This window comes from Solanum stenotomum, chromosome 1 (genome assembly GCF_019186545.1).
Source record: "Solanum stenotomum isolate F172 chromosome 1, ASM1918654v1, whole genome shotgun sequence".
NCBI lineage: Eukaryota > Viridiplantae > Streptophyta > Magnoliopsida > Solanales > Solanaceae > Solanum > Solanum stenotomum.
This window is the reverse complement of record NC_064282.1, coordinates 68,127,792-68,150,261: the sequence shown is the minus strand read 5'-3', so window position 1 is coordinate 68,150,261 and position 22,470 is coordinate 68,127,792. Positions and strand designations below refer to the sequence as shown.

At 33.2% G+C, this 22,470-nt stretch overlaps 1 protein-coding gene and 1 pseudogene across 1 annotated transcript; both read right to left on the bottom strand.

Annotated features, from left to right (window-relative positions):
- Nucleotides 1–6,029: 6,029 nt before the first annotated feature.
- Nucleotides 6,030–13,296, bottom strand: LOC125855743 (syntaxin-71-like). The gene is made up of 4 exons (XM_049535465.1): nt 13,293–13,296; nt 10,201–10,268; nt 9,965–10,072; nt 6,030–6,453 (listed from the first exon to the last, which is right to left on the bottom strand). Exons 1-4 carry the CDS (start codon nt 13,294–13,296, stop codon nt 6,151–6,153), a joined length of 483 nt encoding a protein of 160 aa, XP_049391422.1. The 3' UTR covers nt 6,030–6,150.
- LOC125855690 (transcription factor GTE4-like) overlaps nt 7,144–22,470 on the bottom strand; it is a 59,326-nt pseudogene continuing 43,999 nt past the window's right edge.

Genomic DNA, 22,470 nt, shown 5'->3' with positions numbered 1-22,470 from the left:
AGGGTGTCTAACCATAAGCCTCAAGGAGGGAATGGTAGTGGATCATCATTGCCAATGTCTACTTGTGCTAGGTGTGGGAAGAAGCACAAGGGTATGTGCCTAGCCGGCACGGATGCTTGCTCCGATTGTGGTAAAAGTGGTCATAAGATGAGGGACTGCCCAATGCTTACAGCTAAAGGAAGAGAGGGCAAGCAAGCTACTCCAAGTGGTTCGGGTTCCAATGCTCCCAAGCAAAACTAATTTTATGCACTCCAGACTCGTGCTGAACAATAGGGTTCTCCCGATGTGGTTACCGATATGTTGAAAGTCTTCCAACTTGATGTTTATGCTTTACTTGACCCCGGTGCTACCTTGTCTTTTGTGACGCCATAGGTGGCGATGAGGTTTGATACCCTTTTCTGTTTCTACTCCTATTGGTGATTCTACTATGGCTAAGAGGATCTATAGAAAGTGTCCCGTCTCCTTGTCTCATAGAGTTACTTTTGTTGACTTGGTAGAGCTAGATATGGCCTCTATATTTAGATGGTATGGATTGGTTGCACTCATGTTATGCTTCTGTTGATTGTAGAACTCGTGTAGTCAATTTTCAGTTCCCGAATGAGCCTGTCCTAGAATGGAAAGAGGGAAATTATATGCCTAAGGGTCAATTTGTTTCTTGTCTAAAAGCTAGAAAGAGGATTACTAAGGGTTGCATTTACCATCTAGTTAGGGTGAGGGATGTAGATTCTGAAACCCCTACTCTTGAGTCGGTCCCATTTGTTAACGAGTTTCCGGAAGTGTTCCCAAATGATCACAATAATCACTTGAAGATTGCGTTGCAAATCCTCAAGGACCAACAACTTTGCAAAGTTTAGTAAATGTGAGTTTTGGTTCAAGTCCGTGGCTTTTCTTGGTCACATTGTTTCCGGAAAAGGTATTGAGGTAGATCCTAAGAAGACAGATGTGGTCAAGAGTTGGCCTAGACCTCTATCCCCTTCGGATATTAGGAATTTTTTGGGTTAAGCCGATTACTATAGAAGGTTTGTGGAAGGGCTTTTGTCGATTGCCTCTCCATTGACGGCGTTGACCTAAAAGAAAGCCAAATTCTTATGGTCGGAGGCCTGTGAGAAAAGTTTTCTAGAATTGAAAGATAAGACTTACTTCCGCTCCGGTGTTGACTTTACCGGAAGGGACCAATGGTTTTGTCCTTTATTGTGATGCCTCGAGAATTGGGTTAGGATGTGTCCTTACGCAAAATGGGAAAGTCATTGCCTATGCTTTAAGACAACTTAAGATTCACACAAAGAATTATCGGCCCATGACCTTGAACTAGCGGCAGTTGTTTTTTCCTTAAAGATTTGGAGGCATTATTTGTATGGTGTTCATGTGGATGTCTTTACTGACCACAAGAGTTTGCCATATATGTTTAACCAGAAAGATCTAAATCTTCGCCAAAGGAGATGACTTGAATTATTTAAAGACTGTGACATTAGTGTTCTCTATCACCCCTGTAAGGCGATTTGGTGGCGGATGCTCTTAGTCGATTATCGATGGGTAGTGTTGCTTACATTGAAGATAATAAGAAAGAGTTAGTTCGAGATGTTCATAGATTGACCCGATTGGGTGTTCAGTTAGTTGACTCTACAAAGGGTGGCGTTATGGTTCACAATCGTCTTTTGTGACCGATGTGAAAGTCAAACAAGGTCTAGATCCAACTTTGGTTGAATTGAAGGAAGTGGTGCTTAAAAAGTTTGTAGAGACTTTATCCCAAGGGGGAGATTGTATACTTAGATATCAAGATCGTTTGTGTCTTCCTAATGTAAATGACTTGAGAGAACAGATCTTGTCAGAATCCCATAATTCTTGATATTCCATACACCCGGGTGCCACCAAGATGTACCGTGACTTGCGGGAGATATGGTGGAATGGGATAAAGAAAGATATTGCGGAATTTGTCGCTAAGTGTCCCAACTGTCAGCAAGTGAAAGTTGAGCATCAAAAGTCGGGAGGTTTATCTCAAGATATTAGTATTGCTACTTGGAAGTGAGAAGATTTGAACATACACTTCATTGTTGGTTTGCCTCACACCCGGCGATAACATGACTCAATTTGGGTTATTGTTGATCGGATGACGAAATTGGCTCATTTTATCCCTGTCAAGGTTTCTTTTTCGGCGGAGGACAATGTCAAGTTATATTTGAAGGAAATGGTAAGGTTGCATGGAATTCCCTTATCCATTATCTCCGATCGTGGTACCCAATTCACTTCTCAGTTTTCGAAATCTTTCAAAAAGGGTCTTGGTACTCGTGTTAATCTTAGTACGACCTTTCACCCAAAAACCGAAGGGCAAGCGGAGCGTACTATCCAAACCTTGGAAGATATGTTGAGAGCATGTGTAATTGACTTCAAGGGTAGTTGGGATGATCACTTACCTTTGATGGAGTTTGCGTACAACAATAACTATCACTCAAGCATTGGTATGGCTCCATTTGAGGCCCTATATGGTAGGTGCAAATCTCCAATAGGTTGGTTTGAGGTGGGTTAAGTTGCCCTTATAGGTCCCGAGTTAGTACATGAGGCTATGGAGAAAGTTCGACTTATTAGAGAAAGGTTGAAAACAACTCAAAGTCGACGAAAGTCCTATGCCGATGTGAGAAGAAAAGATCTTGAGTTTGAGGTAAATGATTGGGTCTAACTTGAAAATTTCACCCATAAAGGGTGTAATGAGATTTGGGAAGAAATGGAAGCTTAGTCCCCGTTATGTGGGCCCATATCAGATTTTGAGACGAATTGGCAAGGTCGCTTATGAACTTGAATTTGCCTAGTGAGATGGCATTGGTGCATTGTCTCCTTGTTGAAGAAGTGTGTTGGAGATCCGACATCTATTGTCCGCTTAGAAGGTTTGGGCGTTAAGGAGAATCTTTCATATGAGGAAATTTCGGTTGAGATTTTAGACTGGCAAGTCAAAAAGTTGAGAAATAAAGAAATTGCTTCAGTGCAAGTTCTTTGGAGGAATCAGTTAGTTGAGGGTGCTACTTGGGAGGCCGAGGCCGATATGATATCCCGATATCCTCATCTCTTTCCCCCCGTCCCTACTCTAGCTTGAGGTATTTAGTCCCTCATGGTTTAATCCTTTGGTGTCATGTGTCTTAGATATTCCCATGATTTCCTCATTTGTGCATGTTCATGAAAAAGCTTAAATTTTGGGGGAAAAAGAAAAATAATAAGTTAGTTGATTGACTTCTCATGTTTATGTGCATTTGAGTATGAGTAGCATATAGACCTTATGAGATGATGTTTTGAATATATTTTGGCTTGGAGTTGATTTTCCTCCTCGGATATGTGCATTCATGTTGGGCTGTCTCAATGGTGCAAACAATAAAACATAATACAATTAAGCAAAATTTCCAACGCATAATGCATTGCACCACATCAAGTGATGTGGTGAAATGAAAGGTGTAACACCTCAAAAAAAAAAAAGACTTGTACGAAAGGATTTAGAACGGTGGAAAGGTCTAAGGAAGGGTTGAAGGACGGTGGAAGAGTCCACGGTCAGTGAACCCATCCTTGAACCCAAGCCTTGTGAAAAATATTCTAAGGCAAGGGTCTAAGGAAGGGTTCAAGGAAGATGGAAGAGTCCATGTTCAGTGAACCCATCCTTGAACCCAAGCCTTGTGAAAAATACTTTAAGGCAAGGGTCTAAGGAAGGGTTCAAGGACGGTAGAAGAGTCCATGGTCAATGAACCCATCCTTGAACCCAAGCCTTGTGAAAAATATTCTATGGCAAGGGTCTAAGGAAGGTTCAAGGAAGGTGGAAGAGTCCACGGTCAGTTTTCTTTCTTACTTTCAGTTTTGGACATGATGTATGGGCTAGGCCCAATTTCATTCTTATGTACTAGATGGCTAAGGGCATCTCCAACCCTAATCACTATTTTACTCTCCAAATATAGAGTTCTCTATTATATGAGACAACCAACTCCAACACAATTCTCTATTTTACTCTCTAAAAAGAATCTTTTTTTCTCTCCTCAATATTATATTATTATTTCTATTTCATTCTTATTTTCTTATTTCATAATATACATCCTTTATTTCTGTTTTTCAAATAATCACTTTATATAATTGTCATTTAAATATAAAATTTTACCCTTTCAAATTTTTACTTCATATAAAATTATATTTTTTTCCTCAAATTCTGAAAAACATAAATTGCAAGCGAACATTATATAATATAAAAATTAATGGACAATTCAAATAAAAGTGAAATTATTAATGAAATATAATTACATAAATACTCTACTTTTAAGATTATTATATTGCTCTCATGAATGTTCTATTAATGCATTACGAAGTTCAAAATGAACATTTTTACCCTTAATTATTTTATGTCTAGCTAAAGATTGTTCAAATCCGAGATTTTCATGCAACAAGAACAACTACGAATAATTGAAAAAAGAAATCAACAAGCACAACCGCAATCACAACTACACTAATTATGTGAATCATACACTAATTTTTTCCGAACATTCTTAAATCTGAAAACAACCTACCGGATTACTAAATTATTGTTGTGATAAAATTATTATGTTATGCATTGTTATCTTGTAATTAAATTATTATGTTATGTATTGTTATCTTGTATTTAAATTATTACGTTATGTATTGTATTTTTGAATTAAAATTTTCATCTTATCATTTTAATTTTGTGCATTCTTCATAGTGAAAATTAATGATGATATCAAACTATATTAAAGTGACGAAAATTTTAAAAAATTGAAACATTACTAATTCGGGATGAAAGTGGTATATATTAAATAATATATTTTTTAAAATGTTGTATTACATTTAAAATGAGTTACTAATATTAGAGAAATAATTAATTACAAAATAATAGAAATAATAATAAAATAATGAAAAAGTGAAATAGAGAGGTGAATAGTAGTTCTCCCAATTTGGAGAACTACTATTCACCTCTCCATAAATGGAGAATAGAAAGTCATTTAGAGAATGGTTGGGAGAGCTCATTCTCTATTTTACTCTCCAAATGTAGAGAATGTAAGGTAAAATAGAGGTAGGTTGGAGATGGTCTAATGAGATAAGTGTTTAGACTTCCGCTTTACTTTTATAAAACTCTTGAACTTGAAATGTTGTTCTTTACCTCTCCTCATTCTATGTCTTATGTTATGAGTGCTATAAGTAGCTTGTATGGGGCCTTTCGGGGTCCTATACGCCATGTTACGCCTAGGGGTACCTTGGGTCGTGACAAAAGATATCTCAACTAGTGCTATTCGTGGATATAATATAATTATAATGTCTTAGTTCCTTGACCAATTCCTCACATTTGTGGTATAGTACTATTCGTGGATATAATAATTGAATATCCTTAAAAGTAACAGGATGGGATAAATCATTGGGTTCTAACAGATTGTTAGAATGAGAACTTACTAATACAAATAGGCCGCACCTCCAAGAATTATGCACAACAAAATGATGTCAATACAGAAGTTTCGACTTGATCTCGGCTGAAAACGGATAAGACTCGTTAAATCTGGTACATTTAACGATAGAAGTACTATCCTGCAGAATGACTAAGCTTACAAAGAATGACATAAGATAGTGGAAGCTCAATTTACCTGGTTAATCGTGCCCTTAAGCCTAACTTTCGTATTCTTAAGGTCAGATGTAGCCTTGTCGATCTGTCCACAAATTAAAGCAAATTAGCACAAGTTTTGAACTCTTTTTTTAAACTAAGTAATTACAATAAGATTTTAGGACCTTAGACTCAGTCTAATCCATCAGAGGACTTGCCTATCCAACTCCTTCATAGATTGGATAATCATTAATATCCACATTATAGAAGGAGCAAAACAGACCACACAAAAAGAATCCCAGACCTCATTCATATCACTGACCATGTTTTTCGAAGTATCAAAACTTTCTGATATGACCTCCAAACCTTGATCCTATGAGAAGTCGAAACAAAACCATACATCGGTATTTAGGAACCAACAAGTCAGCAATAAGATGTAATAAAAGGCAAAAAACTTCATATGAATCATGAACAAGACCTTAATGAAATATTCCAAAAAAATACATGCATGTTACATTTTGCAAAATTCATATTCTTGTTGGAATTGACTTGATTCTTCAGTTTGTTGAAAGTAATCATCATCAAATTGTCCATTTTGTATCCATTCCAAATATAGAAAGAAATGATAAACGTATCATCACAATAAAGGAATTGTATAACATTGAAGCGGATAAATGATTAGCGTGGAGGGGAAAAGCCTTTGGAACGAATGCAACTTTATAACCTAAATCAAATTTAATTTCTGCACGAGAACCTGAACCTCCCCATCCACCAGATTGTTTGGGTGTAGCTGCTGCACCATCTGAAATTGCAGTTATCCTATTGGGCAGTGCAAGTACCAAATCATTACATACAACAAATTCTTTGCTTGAAAGCCCTTTAACCTGCAAGAGGAAGTATTGTTAGTTGACAAAACAAACGCACTGAAATTAGGTTATTTCTAGTGAAGCACGGGCAAACACTAGAGGAATACAGTCTTAAAGAAATCCTAATAATATAATAACGGAGAAAGGAGTGTATGAGAACCAGTGACAAGAACCAACTGCACAGACTAAGCTCTTAAGTAACATTATACTTCTATAGCTATTTGTCATACTAAATAGAGACGGCCTGATGCCATCACTACAGAGTGGACGATGATTTGAGGTCAAGTACTAGAGCATTTTCAGACATACAAGAGGATGGACATGAGAGCTTAACTGACATTCAACCGAATCAATCCTGGTTGATACATATAAATTCTTTGCAAAAGGATGCCCAGAAGATGAATGGGAAATATGTAGACACCCCCATTATCATTTCCACTTAAGATCCTTGATGTTTTTTACAATATGCAATCCTACCATCAAACTTTGTTTCTACAACTACAACCAGGTCCAGCTGCAGGACATCGCACAAGCAAACCTAGCTGCTCTGTGTGCAACGATATGAATAAAAATCCCAGCACATGTATAAGCAAAATTGGTTAAGCAATTTACAGGTGCTACATCTCTCACATGACTACCATAACCAATAACACTTTTATAGAGATAACATTACAAATAATGTTAAGAATGAGATGTCTAACTCTTCCAAAATCATCGAGACAAGGCACTTCGATGATAAATCTTGAAGTTCTTGATTGCAAGCCATCCTTCAACCAGAAGTGGACCTTCATCTTGGAACCTTCAGATGAGTACACAGTTAAAGACATCCATGAAGAATTCTTGCGCTAAGTGGCCTTTCGCATCAATGGCCCTTCTGATCCGGATCCAGAGGAACTATCGCAATCGGAATCACTTGAGGATGAACCCAAATCGCTGCTGGAACTGCTTGAACTACCAGACCTCCTTGCATTATCCATCTGTCTTCCCGCTTCTGCATTTGTAGCGAGCACTAGTGTTATTTTTACCAGTATTACTGTTTAGTGCACCAGCAACCATAGGAGCAGAATTCATAACTGGGGCAGTCCGTGCAGTTCCTCTGGCTTGCAGAGCAAGTTCAGCCTTTCTCTTCTGCTTGCTTAAGTTCTTTTTGTAATTGGTCACAAACCTTTCAAGCTCCCAGAAGCTTTCCGCATCAACACTGTCTATGTCTAGTTCAATCTCATCATCATGTTGATAAAATGTTGAGTTCCTCTTCTTAATAATCTGAACAACAGCATCGAGCTTTTTAAAGGTAAACTCTGAAGATGTGTGCTGAGTCTTTGTTTTTCTTCATAGGTCATTTCCCTTTTATTGGGATCATTTGTTTTAGGTTTCTTAGGAAATGGTAACCTACCAACATGATTCAGGGAAGGCGTTCAGTATTGAGGCTGGCTCTTCTAGACCATCGGCGGTGGGACCATTTGAGTCATTGGCCAAAGAGTTGAGGGTAGTCCGAGAGTTGGCGACCAAGCTGCCTCAAGGGCCAGGTGAGACATCTGCGGGACCTAATTCTTTGTCCCACAACAGGAGTTTGACGTTTTCTTGGAGGATCAAAGGTAGCAAAAAGCTCATCTATTGAGGTTGGAGAAGGCGTACACTGATCTTGCTAAATCACATGGTGAGTTGAGTCACTCCCACAAAAAGTTGAAGAAGAGAGAACAAAAGAGATAAAATTTTCACCCGGGTGTGGAAGGGGTGAAAGGGTTTTGAAAGGTCCTTAAAGCTAATGATCCGCTTTCCTCATCGAGACCGGATGAGAGTAATGATATTCCGGCACAGTGGTCTGAGGATGATGATGTTGATGACAGTGAGGCGACCGAGAGTGATGACAGCGAGTGATGCAGTCCAGGGAGCCCCTCATATTCTCTTTGTGTTTTCATGTTGTACTGTGAGGACACAGTACCATTCTTAGATGGGGGTGCTCCCCCTAGGGTTCTTTTGATGTTTTTGTTTAAGTTAGGATTGCTATAATTGGATTTGGTTTATTTGTATTATTTTTGAGATTGTTATGGTGGAAGCTTAGAACAGCTCATCCATGGCAGTTACCTGCAGATTTAGAGAAGAAGAAATGAGGAAGAAGGGAAGAGAGAAGAGAGAATAATTTGGTAATAATTGGTTAGGTTCCCGCGCTCCAGCTGATATCTGTCATAACAGATTCCATTAACCGCTAGGTTAACTAGGACAGTTGATCACGCCAGTTGTGCTAGATTATGAACCATTTGATGCATGCCTCCATGTGACTCACACATGCCTCTACTAACTTCAGCTTCCTCCACGTGTATTCTACCACTGACCTCTTTCTAGATATTTCTCTTGCTACTTTCCTATACTTTTTTTGATTTGCACCGGGTGTCCGAGTCTCTTTGAGCCCCGACTAATCCCGGGGGTGCACAAGCCCTCGGCAAGGAGTTTCCCGCAAGTGCACCACGGTTAATTCAGGTTTTACCCAGTCCGATGGCCCTCAGAAATTGTTTGCACCTAGTGGGTTTCGAACTTGAGACCTTGAAAGGGAGCAAACCCCAAGGCTCAAGTCAATTGCCAGCAGGCCAACCCCTGAGGGTTACTTTCCTATACTTATCAGCTACTTCCCCAATTTCATAGTTCAAATCTCTAATTCCCTTTCTTACCTTCTATTTGTTACAACTTCATTAGTTGGATTGGTTATGTTTCCTTCATTGTAGATGGTGTTTCTCAAATTAATGGAAAATCAGAAAATTGTGTCCCAATTTTTGTTTCTGTCAATTAGTTTGTTACACATACTCTAAGGTTATCGTACTATTTTTGTCGAGCTAACAAGTAGCAACCCTTCAATACTGATAATAAAACAGAAAGTTACCCTTCATGGAGCTAAAGGTAAAGTAAGCAAGCATGATAACAACAACATTAACATATCAAGTATAGTCCAACAAAGTGGGGTCTGTAGTGACTAGAGTGTATGAAGACCTTACACCTACCTCAAAGATAGAAAGGCTGTTTTCGAGATAAGCAAGCATGATAAATGACAAAGAAATCCCAATGCAAAGTCAAAACTAATTGATTAACATATGAAGTTCTTAAGGTTAATCATACTTAACCACATCATCTTTTTCAGATCAACATTCATAACCCTCCTCTGATAGCAAAATATACTCATAACTCATAAACCTCTCTTTATAGCTAAAACAAAAGGTTTAAGTTCATTCAAGCTGATTAAAATTTGAATTATACAACCTCTTCTTAGGTTCTACTTCAAGAAATGAACTTTTCCATGTAATTTCGTCTTGTGGTCCACAGTACATTGGTTTATTGCTTGAGTAGAACAGTGAGAGGATCTGTGTTTCTAAAGTCGCAAAAACCCAAATATGCCTCTTTCTACTAATATCAGCTTGCTTATCAATCTCCCCACCTCTTGAGCCACAATTGAATTCAATAAACCCAAAACAGAAATTCATCAGAGAAAAATCAGTAGAGTAAATTGACCAAATAATGAAGGATAACAAAATGAACACACCTTCTTCACAGCCAATCTTTGCAATTTGGGAACATCCTCAATTAATCTAGCCTTTATTCTTAGAATATCTGCATTGATCCTCACCGAAGACGCTCTATTTTTTTCTTTCTAAGCTGTATCTGCTTTCTACTACCCCAAATGCCTTCAAATGTTCGAATTTAGGAGTAGGCTGTAGATATTTAGGCTTTCTGTGACAAAAAAGAAGTAAATTGAAGAGCAGTGAGAATTGAAGTGACCTGAAGAGCAGCTTCAATGTCGGAATTGATGGCGGTGTAAAGAGCAGCTTCAAAAGAATCATCGCCAGCTTCAAAGACCAGCTCCAAAATATTGTACTTCTTGCAAATGCAAGTTTTGAACAGACGGACGGAGAAAACGTCAATTAAAATGTCATCTTATTTTCAAAATTATCTTTTTTGTCAGTATTTTGGTTTAAACCAGCCCCTAATAATTTAGTTCAAAAATGTTGTTTTTGCTATTTTTGAATTTAAAGTGTTCTTTTTCTAAAATTTGATAAAAATATTGTAACTCATCATTAATTTTCATATAAAAGATCATAATAATCTATCATTATTTTTCATTTGAATAACGATAAATTTGTTTTCCTAATAAAACAAGAAACTTTTTTTATTTCTCAATATTTTCAAATTAAAGAAGGATACATATTTGCTAGTATGATCATTGGTTTTAAAGTTCAACAATAACGCCATAAAATATAAAATCTTTTACATTGCTTCAAATAAACAAAATATCATAGATGGAGTTATTGTTGATAATTTTTTTATATTAACTTTAAAATCAATGAATATTTAGGAAATGTTTATCCTATTTCAACTCAAGAATAAAGATTAAAAAATAATACTTAATATTTTCTATTTTATTAGAATTTTGTTAATTATTATCTAAAGAAAAATTAGTGATGAGGTTATCTTATATATATGTCTTATATTGATTAGGAAAATAATGTGTTTAAAAGGAAAAAGAAACAATATGTGTAGGGAAAGAGACATTTTTTACCCAAAAGTAACAATATTTATATTTTTGGATCAAAGAATTAATGACAAAGCCATTTTTAGATCAAAGTATTGACAACAAGTGCATTTTTAAAATGAAACTGTTAATGTGGGTATTTTTGTTCAATTTCGTGTATTTTAAGAATATTTTTTTTATTCTTTTCCATTGCAATACTCCCTCCATCTCATATTAGTTGATCATCTTACTAAAAATAAGTGTCTCATCTTAGAGCTTGTTTGGCACTGCTGCTAAAAGCTGCTTATTTTTAGAAGCATTTTTTTAAAATAGCTTTTCAAAAAAAGCAATTTGTGTTTGGCAAATTTATTTAAAAAGTGTTTTTGATAAGCAATTTGTGTTTGGCTAATTTTAAAAAAAAAGTGCTTTTGAGAGTTAAATTACGAAAAAGGATAAGTATCAATTTGCTTTTAATATTAAGATTATTTTATCGAGAGAAACTATTTTAAACATCTAAGACAAAAACTTTAATTACATTTTTAATTTAATTAGTTAAAATTTACATATTCAAATTTTCAATCAATATTGTACATAGATAAATGTTGAAAAATATTGAAAAGATGAATCTTTTTGTTATATGTTACCTATTTTTTTTATCCAATCTTAAGTATTATCTTCTTCTTTCTTTGTTATAATACTCTAAAGTTTAAAAAAAATCAAACTAAAATAAAATAATACGTAAATTAAGAAAAGAAAATTTTGTTATTTGTTACTTTTATGGGAGGGTCTAAATCTTTGTTACTTTTTTTTAATCTTACAAAAATATTGTTATTACTTTTATTTCTAATTCTGTAAAATAATATGTAAAGTAATATATACAATATGATATATAAAACATAAATAAAATAAAAAAATAAATTTTTTGAATGAAAATTAACCAAACTTATGAGATATGTTAATCAATTAATAAGGGATATATGGATAAACTAGATAGGTATGGCCCGTGATAGCACAGGCCCAACAGTTACATTTTGAATTGAGTAGTTTTTTTTGCGTGAACATGACACCAAACTATCATTTCAAAATATCATGAATATTAGTTTTTCAATTCAAAATTAGGATATAACCTCCCTAGGTTTGATCTCGAAATTTTCAACATGTAGCTCAAAGTTCATGATCTTAATATCTATCTTCAGACTTCCATATCTATGTGTAAAACAAACATATATCATATATATATATATATATATAAGAGAACCTTAGGCCCGCCTATGTGGTGCCACCACAAATCAGTCTTCCCTTGTAATTTATTTATTTCCAAAATTAGTTTTCCCCTTTCATGAAAAGTTGTGACTTTATGAAAAGTTGCGACTTTAATGAAGAATTGCGACTTCTATGAATAGTTGAGACTTTTATGAAAAAATTGTGACTTTAATGAAGAGTTGAGACTTATGAAAAGTTGCGACTTTAATGAAAGGTTGTGACCTTTCCGAAGGGTTGCAATTTTTCCAAATAGTTGTAACCTTTCCGATAAGGCTCAATAAATATTTGTTCACACTACCATTTGTTATCTATAAACAGAGGGATTTCTTCTCATTTTAAAACAACGAAAATTATAAACCTCTTCTTCTTCTTCTTCACAATTACATATTTGTGTACTCTGCTCATGTTGAGTGGCTCACAGACACCATTGCTTATGTTACAGATCCTGGTATGTATTTTTACAATCATTACTTTATGCTTATGTAATTAAGGATAAATGATAAGATGTAATAATTTTCATTTTCTTTTACATTATTAATGTTTGTTACTACATAATCTTATATAATCTTATATGTAAGACAATAAAGTGTTTTAGTTTTAATGACAGATATGTTTTAAGTATTATTTTATAAATTTCGTGATATTAAATTCCCGCGCGAAGCGCAAGTAATTTTACTAGTAATTATATATGTACAAATAAGGATACAGAAGAAGCCTTGAAAGGAGGGAATAGATTCAGACAATAATTGATTCATATATAAGGTGAAAGCACCACCACACTGGTCACAGGTTGAGTAGTAGAGGAAGTGGAGGGAAGTTACGATAATTGAGAAGCCAATTGAACCAATTTCCTTTCCAACATAGTCTCAACTTCACAAAAACCCATTAGTATATCTTACAATCACATACTAAAAAATTGTGACAGAACACCATGACTCAGTTGCTCAAATGTTTCTTCAAAAATTGTTCAGTACTACTCCGTCGAGTTATTTGCTTCTGCAAATTACTAATAGCGGAAATATGCTTTACATAGGGACCTGTAAAAAACAATATATTAGGAACCACAATAAAAAGCAACAATAAAACAACAATAGCATACCCATTGTCGTCCTACAAAGTGGGGTTTGAGAACGATAGAACGTATGCAGTATTTACCTTACCTGACCACCACATTAGAAGCAGAGAGGTTGTTTCCCATTGACCCTCGACTCAAGAAAAACAATCCCGAAAAAGAAGTAACAAAAGTACAAGAAACATTAGATAATAACAAAAAACAATAGATAATAATATAATAGTATTACAATACGATAATCAAAGTACATGGAACGATAGAAAATAACAGAGATTGAAGGGCAAGAAACTACCAAAACAATACTATAACTACTAAGATAATATTATAGTAAAAGCTACATAGATAATGCAGCTGCAACTAAAACAAAGTGTAAGACATCTATATAAAAAGTAATGATACTTCAACATAAACAATACTTGTTCTGTACTTCTTTTACTCGAACTAATCAAACAATTTTTCACGATTTTCACAAACAAACAGAAAAAATGTTTAAGAACTACTATCAAAGGAACTAAAACACTTCGTTTAACATACAAAATGGTAAACTAAAAATGTTTAAGTTTTTTCCAGGAAAATTATAAAATAACCTGATGCACACTTTATTATTCCAGATTGTTCAAAGTAAAATACATAACTATTGTCAGCCAACATTAAGAGCACAATTTGGATTTTGAACTTGTTGCCAAGCATCTTTGTTTGATATTAGAGCTTGGCATGGCTTTCCCCCTTTTCTAGTTGAGTTTAGGCTTAGGGAAAGCTATACTGGTCGAACTCTTCAAAACTTCACCGGCTGTATGTCCACAACATGAATGCAATAATAATTCTGAAAAGTCAAGTAACATAGAAAATGGTTATCAAACTCTCTACGATGCCTCAACCCGAGCAAGTTGGGAGGTCGGATATAAGAGTCTTAAATGAACATGTCGTTTCACTTAAGCACGTCACACTCCAAAATGACTACTAATCCTTTACACTGGAAAAAAAACTGCAACTTAGCTTCAAGAATACTCGGAGGCAGAGGTAGAGGCAGAGCTACAAGCTTGTCCACGGATTTAGCAGAATGAAGTAGTTCTGGACCAGAATTCAACAAGTTGTCTTTTCTAGAATACAGAACTCATAACCTCAAAATCCTAGTGTCGCCTCTACTCGGGAGGATCATTTTGAAGTGCAAAATATTATATGAAGCATATATACTGAACTCATTTAGTGGACTTGAAGAATTTTCTTACAAATAAGTTTATCCAATAATTGAAAGAAAGCTTTTTCTGAAATAGAAACATAATTCATTTACTGCAGATTCTAGGTATTTCCTGCGAGTAACAATGCTACACAAGCTAATATAGGAATTAAGAAGAGCACAATTTCTTACAAATCTAAAATACTTCAAGTAAACCCCATTACATGTGATATTTTTCCTCAGTACAATCAGATGTCGAGCACTCAAGCTTCCTTAGATATTAATATGGTCATTTTTTATCAACCTCTACACGTCTCTTTCATTTTTCAACTTTGAGACAAGTTTTATCCTCTATGTTAGTATCCTCTTCTTTTTTTTTTATCATTTTCTTATTCAATTGGTGAGTCGGTGATATTGTGACACACACATACAATTCTAAACCAATAGGTAGAACATACAAATTACAAATATTAGCCTTTAGGTCAATTTCTCTGAATCAGCTTACCAAAAAAGAACAACAAAAAGGCTGTGGATTCAAGTTGTTGAGAAATATTTAGGTTTACTCTGAATATTCATCAAGCCATTGACGATAACATGATCCTTTCATTCTCAATTTGCCATGCATAAGGCAGAGATCAAAGATCCATGTGTCAGCCGAACTTAAACCATCATCATATCACTTGAAATAATAATTTTGTAAATGTCTCTAATCCATGCCCTATGAGGGCCTTTGCCCGTCTTCTCTTCAAAATAAAGTACTTCACTTTATTGAAACTTCGAAAAACATCAAATTCACAAATACATGCTTATGGCTCACAATAAGCTTCTTGTGGTTTAGACCTCACAATGAGACAATTTTACTAATATTTCACATGGAAATCATTATTCTAAATAAGCAAATCATATGGAGAGCTTGTTTGATTAACGAAAAGTCAATTTAAATCTTGATAATCATAAGAGTAACTCAATAAGTTGTGTTGAAGGGAGGTAACATGTATTTCATGAAAAGATTGTGAGATACAATTTATAACAAGTTTGATTACCACTCTCAATATCTTCAATTATAAAAGGGAGGAACAACATAATTCACAAAGACAATATTAACAATGAGAGCCATAAAAATCAAATAACCAGCAAGCAGTTGAGATATAGAGATTTATTTCAACAACCTGTTGCAAAAATGAAGAACCTTAAACAAATATTAAGAAATCTACTGCTATTTAGGATAGAAAATATCAAAAAGAGCTCAAGAGCTTACAATTTTTAAAAATGTTGCCGAGTCAATTCTTGCGCCTTCTCATTCTTTAACTTTGCCAGCTTATTTACAAGCTCTTCCCCTTTCGACTTTGAAATAGCTTAGAAAACTATTTGAATCTATTTTCTATGGAGCATTAAAAAAAATTGAATCCTATAATGCAGAATTCATCTTGACCTAAAAGAGCATACACTAACATTACGAAGTACTATAAAAGTTTCACGTGAAAAAAGAACATGAAGAAGAATCCATATTCAAGTTGTTGGTTCAGCCTGGCAACAAATTGCTTCTTGTTTAATTCAATTTTCTGACAGCAAAATGAAAATTTGAATAAATAAGTATCTATTGTCTCTATGAAAGGACAAACGTTTTCATCAAAGAAGCAACCATGCTACACTTCAAAAAGATCTGAAACAAAGCATCAAAATTGAAGAAACACTAATACTTACCCACTTGCAATTTCTCCGATGTAGTTTCCAGTCAATTTACACACTCTTCCACCTTGATCAAACTAACTCTTTAACGTAGTTTTAATAGAAATAGAATTGAAAGAAATACAAGATAGAATCATAATATCCAAATATGAAAGTGAAAAGAATTTTGCTCCTTAGAACCCCAAAAAGAAAGCATCAATTCGTACCTTGTTTAAAAAAAATCAGAGAATTTTCATAAAAATGCGTGATTCGAGATTCGTTTAATTGGGGTTGGGTGTTTGATTTTGAGTAGTAGTGATTTGTGTTTGAATTCGATTGGTTTAGATGGTAACAATGGAGGGTAGCCCCTCGAGGATTTGGCCATGGAGGAGTAAGGAGATCGGTGATACTTTCATATTGTAATGAGATTTTATGGGCGTAGAGTGAGAGAGTGGAGAGATGAAGATACTTCAAGATACTTCTAGAATGTACATAAAAAATCTTTATGATGGCTAACAAATCATAATTACAATTTTGCCCTTTATGATTGGTATAATATCTGTTTTGCCAGTGATTGTCCTCTTCATCACATTTCTATATATTTCCTCTGTCTCAATTTATGTGACTTACTTTCCTTTTTAGTCAGTCCAAAAAAGAATGACACATTTCTATATTAAGTAACAATTTAACTATAAAATATCTATTTTACCTTTAATGAAATGATTTACAACCACACAAATTTCTATAATTCATTGTGGACCACAAATTTTAAAAGTCTTCTTTTCTTTCTTAAACTTCGTGCCGAGTCAAACTACATCACATAAAATAGGACGGAGGGATAGAATAGAAATATATATATATGTAAGAGATATTTTAATCTTAAAAAGCAGAAATTTAGCTTCTTTCTAACAACAGAAAAATTGCTCCTGCTTCCATTTAAATGCGATTTTAAGGATTTGCCAAACACTTAATTTTTCAAAATAAGTGTTTTTTTTCCTCAAAAAAAGCACTTCTCGCCTCCCAACAACAATGACAAACAGGCTCTTAGTTGTCCACCTCTAAATCAAGAAAGGATTAATTAAATTTATCCTTTATCACTGTTGTAATTAATTTATTTTTTGAAAGTGTTCACATTTGTTTGCAAAATTCCCAAGAAGTTTTTAAGGGGTAAATTAGTAAAATTATCTTTTTATTTATGATTTCTTAATAAGCGTGTAAAAAGGAAAATGATCAACTAATGTAGAAAGGAAGGAGTAATACATAACTATTCATAATTAACGTCCAAACATATAAAATGGCCATAACAACCCAATAAAGTAAATCAAGAAAAGGATTAGCTCCGAATAAGCGGCCCAAACCCACTTAGACATAAAAATACAACAACAATAAAAGTGCAAATATTGTTTCAAAAAGAGAAATGCTAGAAACTACTACTCTTTGCTATCTCTCATCTTCTCTTATTGTGGAGAAAACTAAAGAAGTTATGAACGAGAATATTTTTTTTGAGTCGCACAACATTTATGTGAGATAGTTGATTAATTGACATGTGGACTGAAGGGTCCCACAAGATTATCTAAAGATAAATTTAAAAAAAAGACAATATTAAAAATCTATATTATTCCTAATTAGAATGCTTAACTAGAGGACAATATAAAAAAATTTAAAAGTACAAAACAAATCTCCATGTATATTAAAGAAAAAGAAGGCATGCCAGCATCATTTAAGTATTTAAAAAATAATGTGATTTTAAAATGACGTTTATTTTTTTAATCAAATCGTATCGATATAATATAACTATTTTAAAATAAACCAACTAAATCGTATCACTAATACTATGAGTTAAGAGTTAAAATTATGTTTTCCTCTTAATTGATTGCATGGAAAGAAGTTGAAATATGTACGCGTATTTTAAATTATACTTAAACATTTAAAATAATACACACTATTAAAAAGAATGAAAACCAAATTTTTATATACCAGGTATTAAAATTTTAATACGGTGTTGTTATGCCTTCTTTTTCCTTAATATGAAGATTTTTTTTTTACTTTTTTCTTTCCTTATATTGTCCTCTACTTAGGCATCCTAATCATATCATATATATATATATATATATAAAAGAAAAATCCTAGGCCCGCCTACGTGGAGCCATCACAAATCAGAATTCCCTTTTAATTTATTTATTTCCAAAACTAGTCTTCCCCTTTCATGAAAAATTGTGACTTTTATGAAAAGTTGCGACTTTAATGAAGAGTTGCGACTTTTATGAAAAATTGTGACTTTAATGAATAGTTGTGACTCTTATGAACAATAGTGACTTTTATGAAAGGTTGTGACCTTTTCAAATTGTTGCAACTTTTCCAAACAGTTGTAACCTTTCTGATACGGCACAATAAACATTTGTTCACACTACCCTTTTTGTTTATAAATAGAGGGATTTCCTCTCATTTAAAACAATGAAAATTCTGAACTTCTTCTTACAATTAAATATTCGTGTATTTTACTCATGTTGAGTGGCTCACTGACACTATTGCTTATGGTACAGAGCCTAGCATGCATATTTATAGTTAGGGGTGTACATAGGTCGGTTTGGTTTGGTTTTTCATTAAAAAAAACCTAAATCAATTATGACGGTTTATTAAATCTAAAAACCAAATCAAACCACGCAAAGTCAATTTTTTCGATTTCGATTTAAGTCAGTTCTTTCGGTTTTTTTCTGTTTTTTACAATTATATGGTGTTTGAAAAAGAGATCAAATATATTTTCACTTATCTGTGTGATAAGCTAAACTTAAGAAATGTTAAATGAATAGAAATTTTCGTAAAGACGGTAAAATTCACATGAGTACAAATTTTTGGTTTTGAAATATCAACGTTCATTATGTTAAATTAATGAGATTAAAGGATACAGTCAAACTGAATACAAAACGAAATATTTACAAAGTAAATTGTTAACTTCGAATTTGAAAAACTATAACAATATAATTGTAACTTCGGATCTTAATACAAAATAAAATATTTACAAATTTTATAAGTCCAAGTTTGAAATAAAATATATAAACATTGAAAACTATAAACTAACTAAAAATATATTAACAAAGTAGATTATAAATAATATTTTTTATCTATAAATAGAATAATTTATATATATATTATGTCGGTTTGGTTTGGGTTCGGTTTGACTTTTTCTCTTTTAATACCAAACCAAATCAAGAGTGGTCATTTTTTTTCAACCGCCAAACCAATCAAACCAAACCACAAATCTGTTTTTTTATTTCGGTTTGATTTGGTTCGTCGGTTCAGTTTGACTTTACGGTTTGACTTGTACACCCCTATTTACAGTCATTATTTATGCCGATGTTATTAAGGATAAATGATAAGATGTTATAATTTTCATTTTCCTTTACATTATTAATAATGTTTGTTACTACGTAATCTTGTATGTAAAATAATATAGTGTTTTAGTTTTAACTGATAAATTTTAAGTATTATTTTATAAATTTCGTAATATTAAATACCCGCGTGAAGCGCAGGTAATTTTACTAGTATATATATAAAAGAGAACCCTAGACCTGCCTACGGGGCAACACAACAAATCAGGATTCCCTTTTAATTTATTTATTTCCAAAACTAGCCTTCCCCTTTCATGAAAAGTTGTGACTTTTAGGAAAATTTGTGATTTTTATGAAGCATTGTGACTTTTATGAAAAGTTGGGACTTTTATGAAGAGTTGCGATTCTTATAATGAAATGTTGTGATGTTTATGAAAGGTTGCGACTTTTCCGCAGGGTTGTGACATTTCCAAAGATTTGTGACCTTTCCGATAAGGCACAATAAACATTTGTTCACACTGTCTTTTAGTCTATAAATAGAGGGATTTCCTCTCATTTTAACACAACGAAAATTCTGAACTTCTTCTTCTTCTTCTGAACAATTAAATATTCGTGTACTTTGCTCCTGTTAAGTGACTTTCTGACACCATTGTTTTTGTATCAATACGTTGGTGAATAAAATCATTTCATCATGAGAGGAACTAATTCTTTAAACCTCAGGTATTAGAGGGGAATAATCGTTTTAAGGGGATACTATGCAATCAATGGACTCAATTTTTTCCTTTCTATTTCATTCTATTTTTACATATCTTGTTATTTTTTTACAGTCACTAATTTATGCTTATGATATTAATTGTTATTTTTGAGTACATGTTTTAAACTCTGTTGTTTATGTTTCTGCAAAGTTATTGTCTTCAGTTATATTGAACAAATACACATATGGTAGATATATTCATTGTGCAGAAAATAAATTATTGTACTCAGTTCCAAGAATTCATGTTTTGATATTCTATATAAAATTCTATAACTTAAAACTACTGTATATAAGCTTACATATTGTCTATTTTTATATAGATATGAAGTTTTTCACTTATCAATTGAAGAAATTCATTATGCAAGTTCAAAAGTTATAATTGCTTTCACGTTCAAGTGTAATTTCTTTTTTTGAATCTGTTAACAAATTTTTGAATTTTTCCTGCGACATATCACAATTGTATAATCTATGCAACTTAAATGTGTTCCTTTTCTTACGAAATGTCTTTGTATATATATATATATATATATATATATATATTCTTATTTTCATCTTTATTTTCCTTTTAATGTTGATTAAAGAACCAGTGATTTATTATTTCCTGAATAATTCATTCATTAGAGGTTCTTGAGTTATGTGATAATCACAAATAATCAAATTCATGTTGGAATATTGCTAATACTTTTTTAAGAACCTATTTTTTCCATTATTGTTAATGTATGAACATTAGTAAAGGATTATTTGCAAGTTCAATTGAATTATTATTTATTTCGCACGGGCAAATTACCTAGTTAGGAATAATATAGATTTTTAATATTATCTTTTTTATAATTTATTTTAAAATAATTTTGTGGGACCTTTTAGTTCACATGTCAATTAATAAACTGTATCGCATAAGTAGGTGACGAGTTCTTCAAATTATCGACATATAGTGATTGATGGAGTGAATCGAGACATAGTCTTATTGAAACAAAAAATTTACGCGTGTGAAAGGTTTCAATTGAATGAAATGTCATATGCACACTATTTGCAACAATTTTTAAAGGTGATACAAATTGTAATTACAAATAAAATATAAAGAAACATAATTTTTTTTTTGATAAACAGTGTAGGTACATCGTTCCTCCCTTGATTTTTCTCCCTCTTAAGAATATGACTTGGACTTGATCTTCATAATTCGAGGGTCATTAGTGACTTATTTCTCGAACATATGAGGCTACATCTTGATCTCTTGATGAATATCCCATGAATTTATGGAATTTTTGAGATGTCTTTTCAAGGGAATATAATATCTTTTATATATGCATGAACTAGGCTTTAGGGTTGATAGCCTCCAAGAACCTTAACTGGAATTGAACATATTTTATAGAATCCAAATTGAAATTGGACACGTCTTGTAGAGTCCCACAAAATTTCAATGTCTACAAATGTCCCCTGCTTCAAGTCTTGTCGGAGGGTAGACTTGATAAAACTCAAAGATGAAGCTTGAAGTACGTACTCTTCCACTTTTGAGGTTTTGTGGCTTCAAATATACATATTTGATTTGGGGGAAAAGAGATGAATGACAGATTTGGTCTCACTAGGCGTGCCAATTTGTTTGCAACAAATTCAAAGGTGATAGAAAATAAATTGCAATCACAAATAAAATATGAAGAAACATGAATATTATTGATAAACATCGTGGGTACAAATCTGTTCCTCCATTGACTCTTCTCTCTTTTAGTAACGTTTTTCTCGAACTAGGATACTTTGAATTTGATCTCTTTATGAATATTCGATGAAATTGTGAAATATTTGAGATGTCTTTTCAAGGCAATATAGTACTCTTAATATTGGCATGAAATAGGATTTAAGGTTAAGTAGCTCTAAGAATCCTAAGAGGAATCGAGCATATTTTGTAGTGTCCCACAAAACTTCAATATCTTCACACATCTTTTGTTTGCATTGGAACACAAATATTTGAAAATTGATGACTATTTTTTGACTTATCTAACGTTTAAAATCTAAAGATAACATATCAAGTATCAATTGACCACACTTTTTGATAAAAGCAATTGATATATTTTATCGAATGTGCTACAAGAACTTGTGTTGCCATCAATAGATCAAAAAAGCTTCAGGAAGACCCACCCTCCCCTCCCAAAAAAGGGGAAAAAAAGCAAAGAAGGAACCAAATGCAAATAAGTCAAAGCTTATGCGATAATTCTGACCATGAGGAGAACAACTGAAAAATGTGTTGTAATTTCCCTACAAACACAACTCTTTTTTAGTATAATA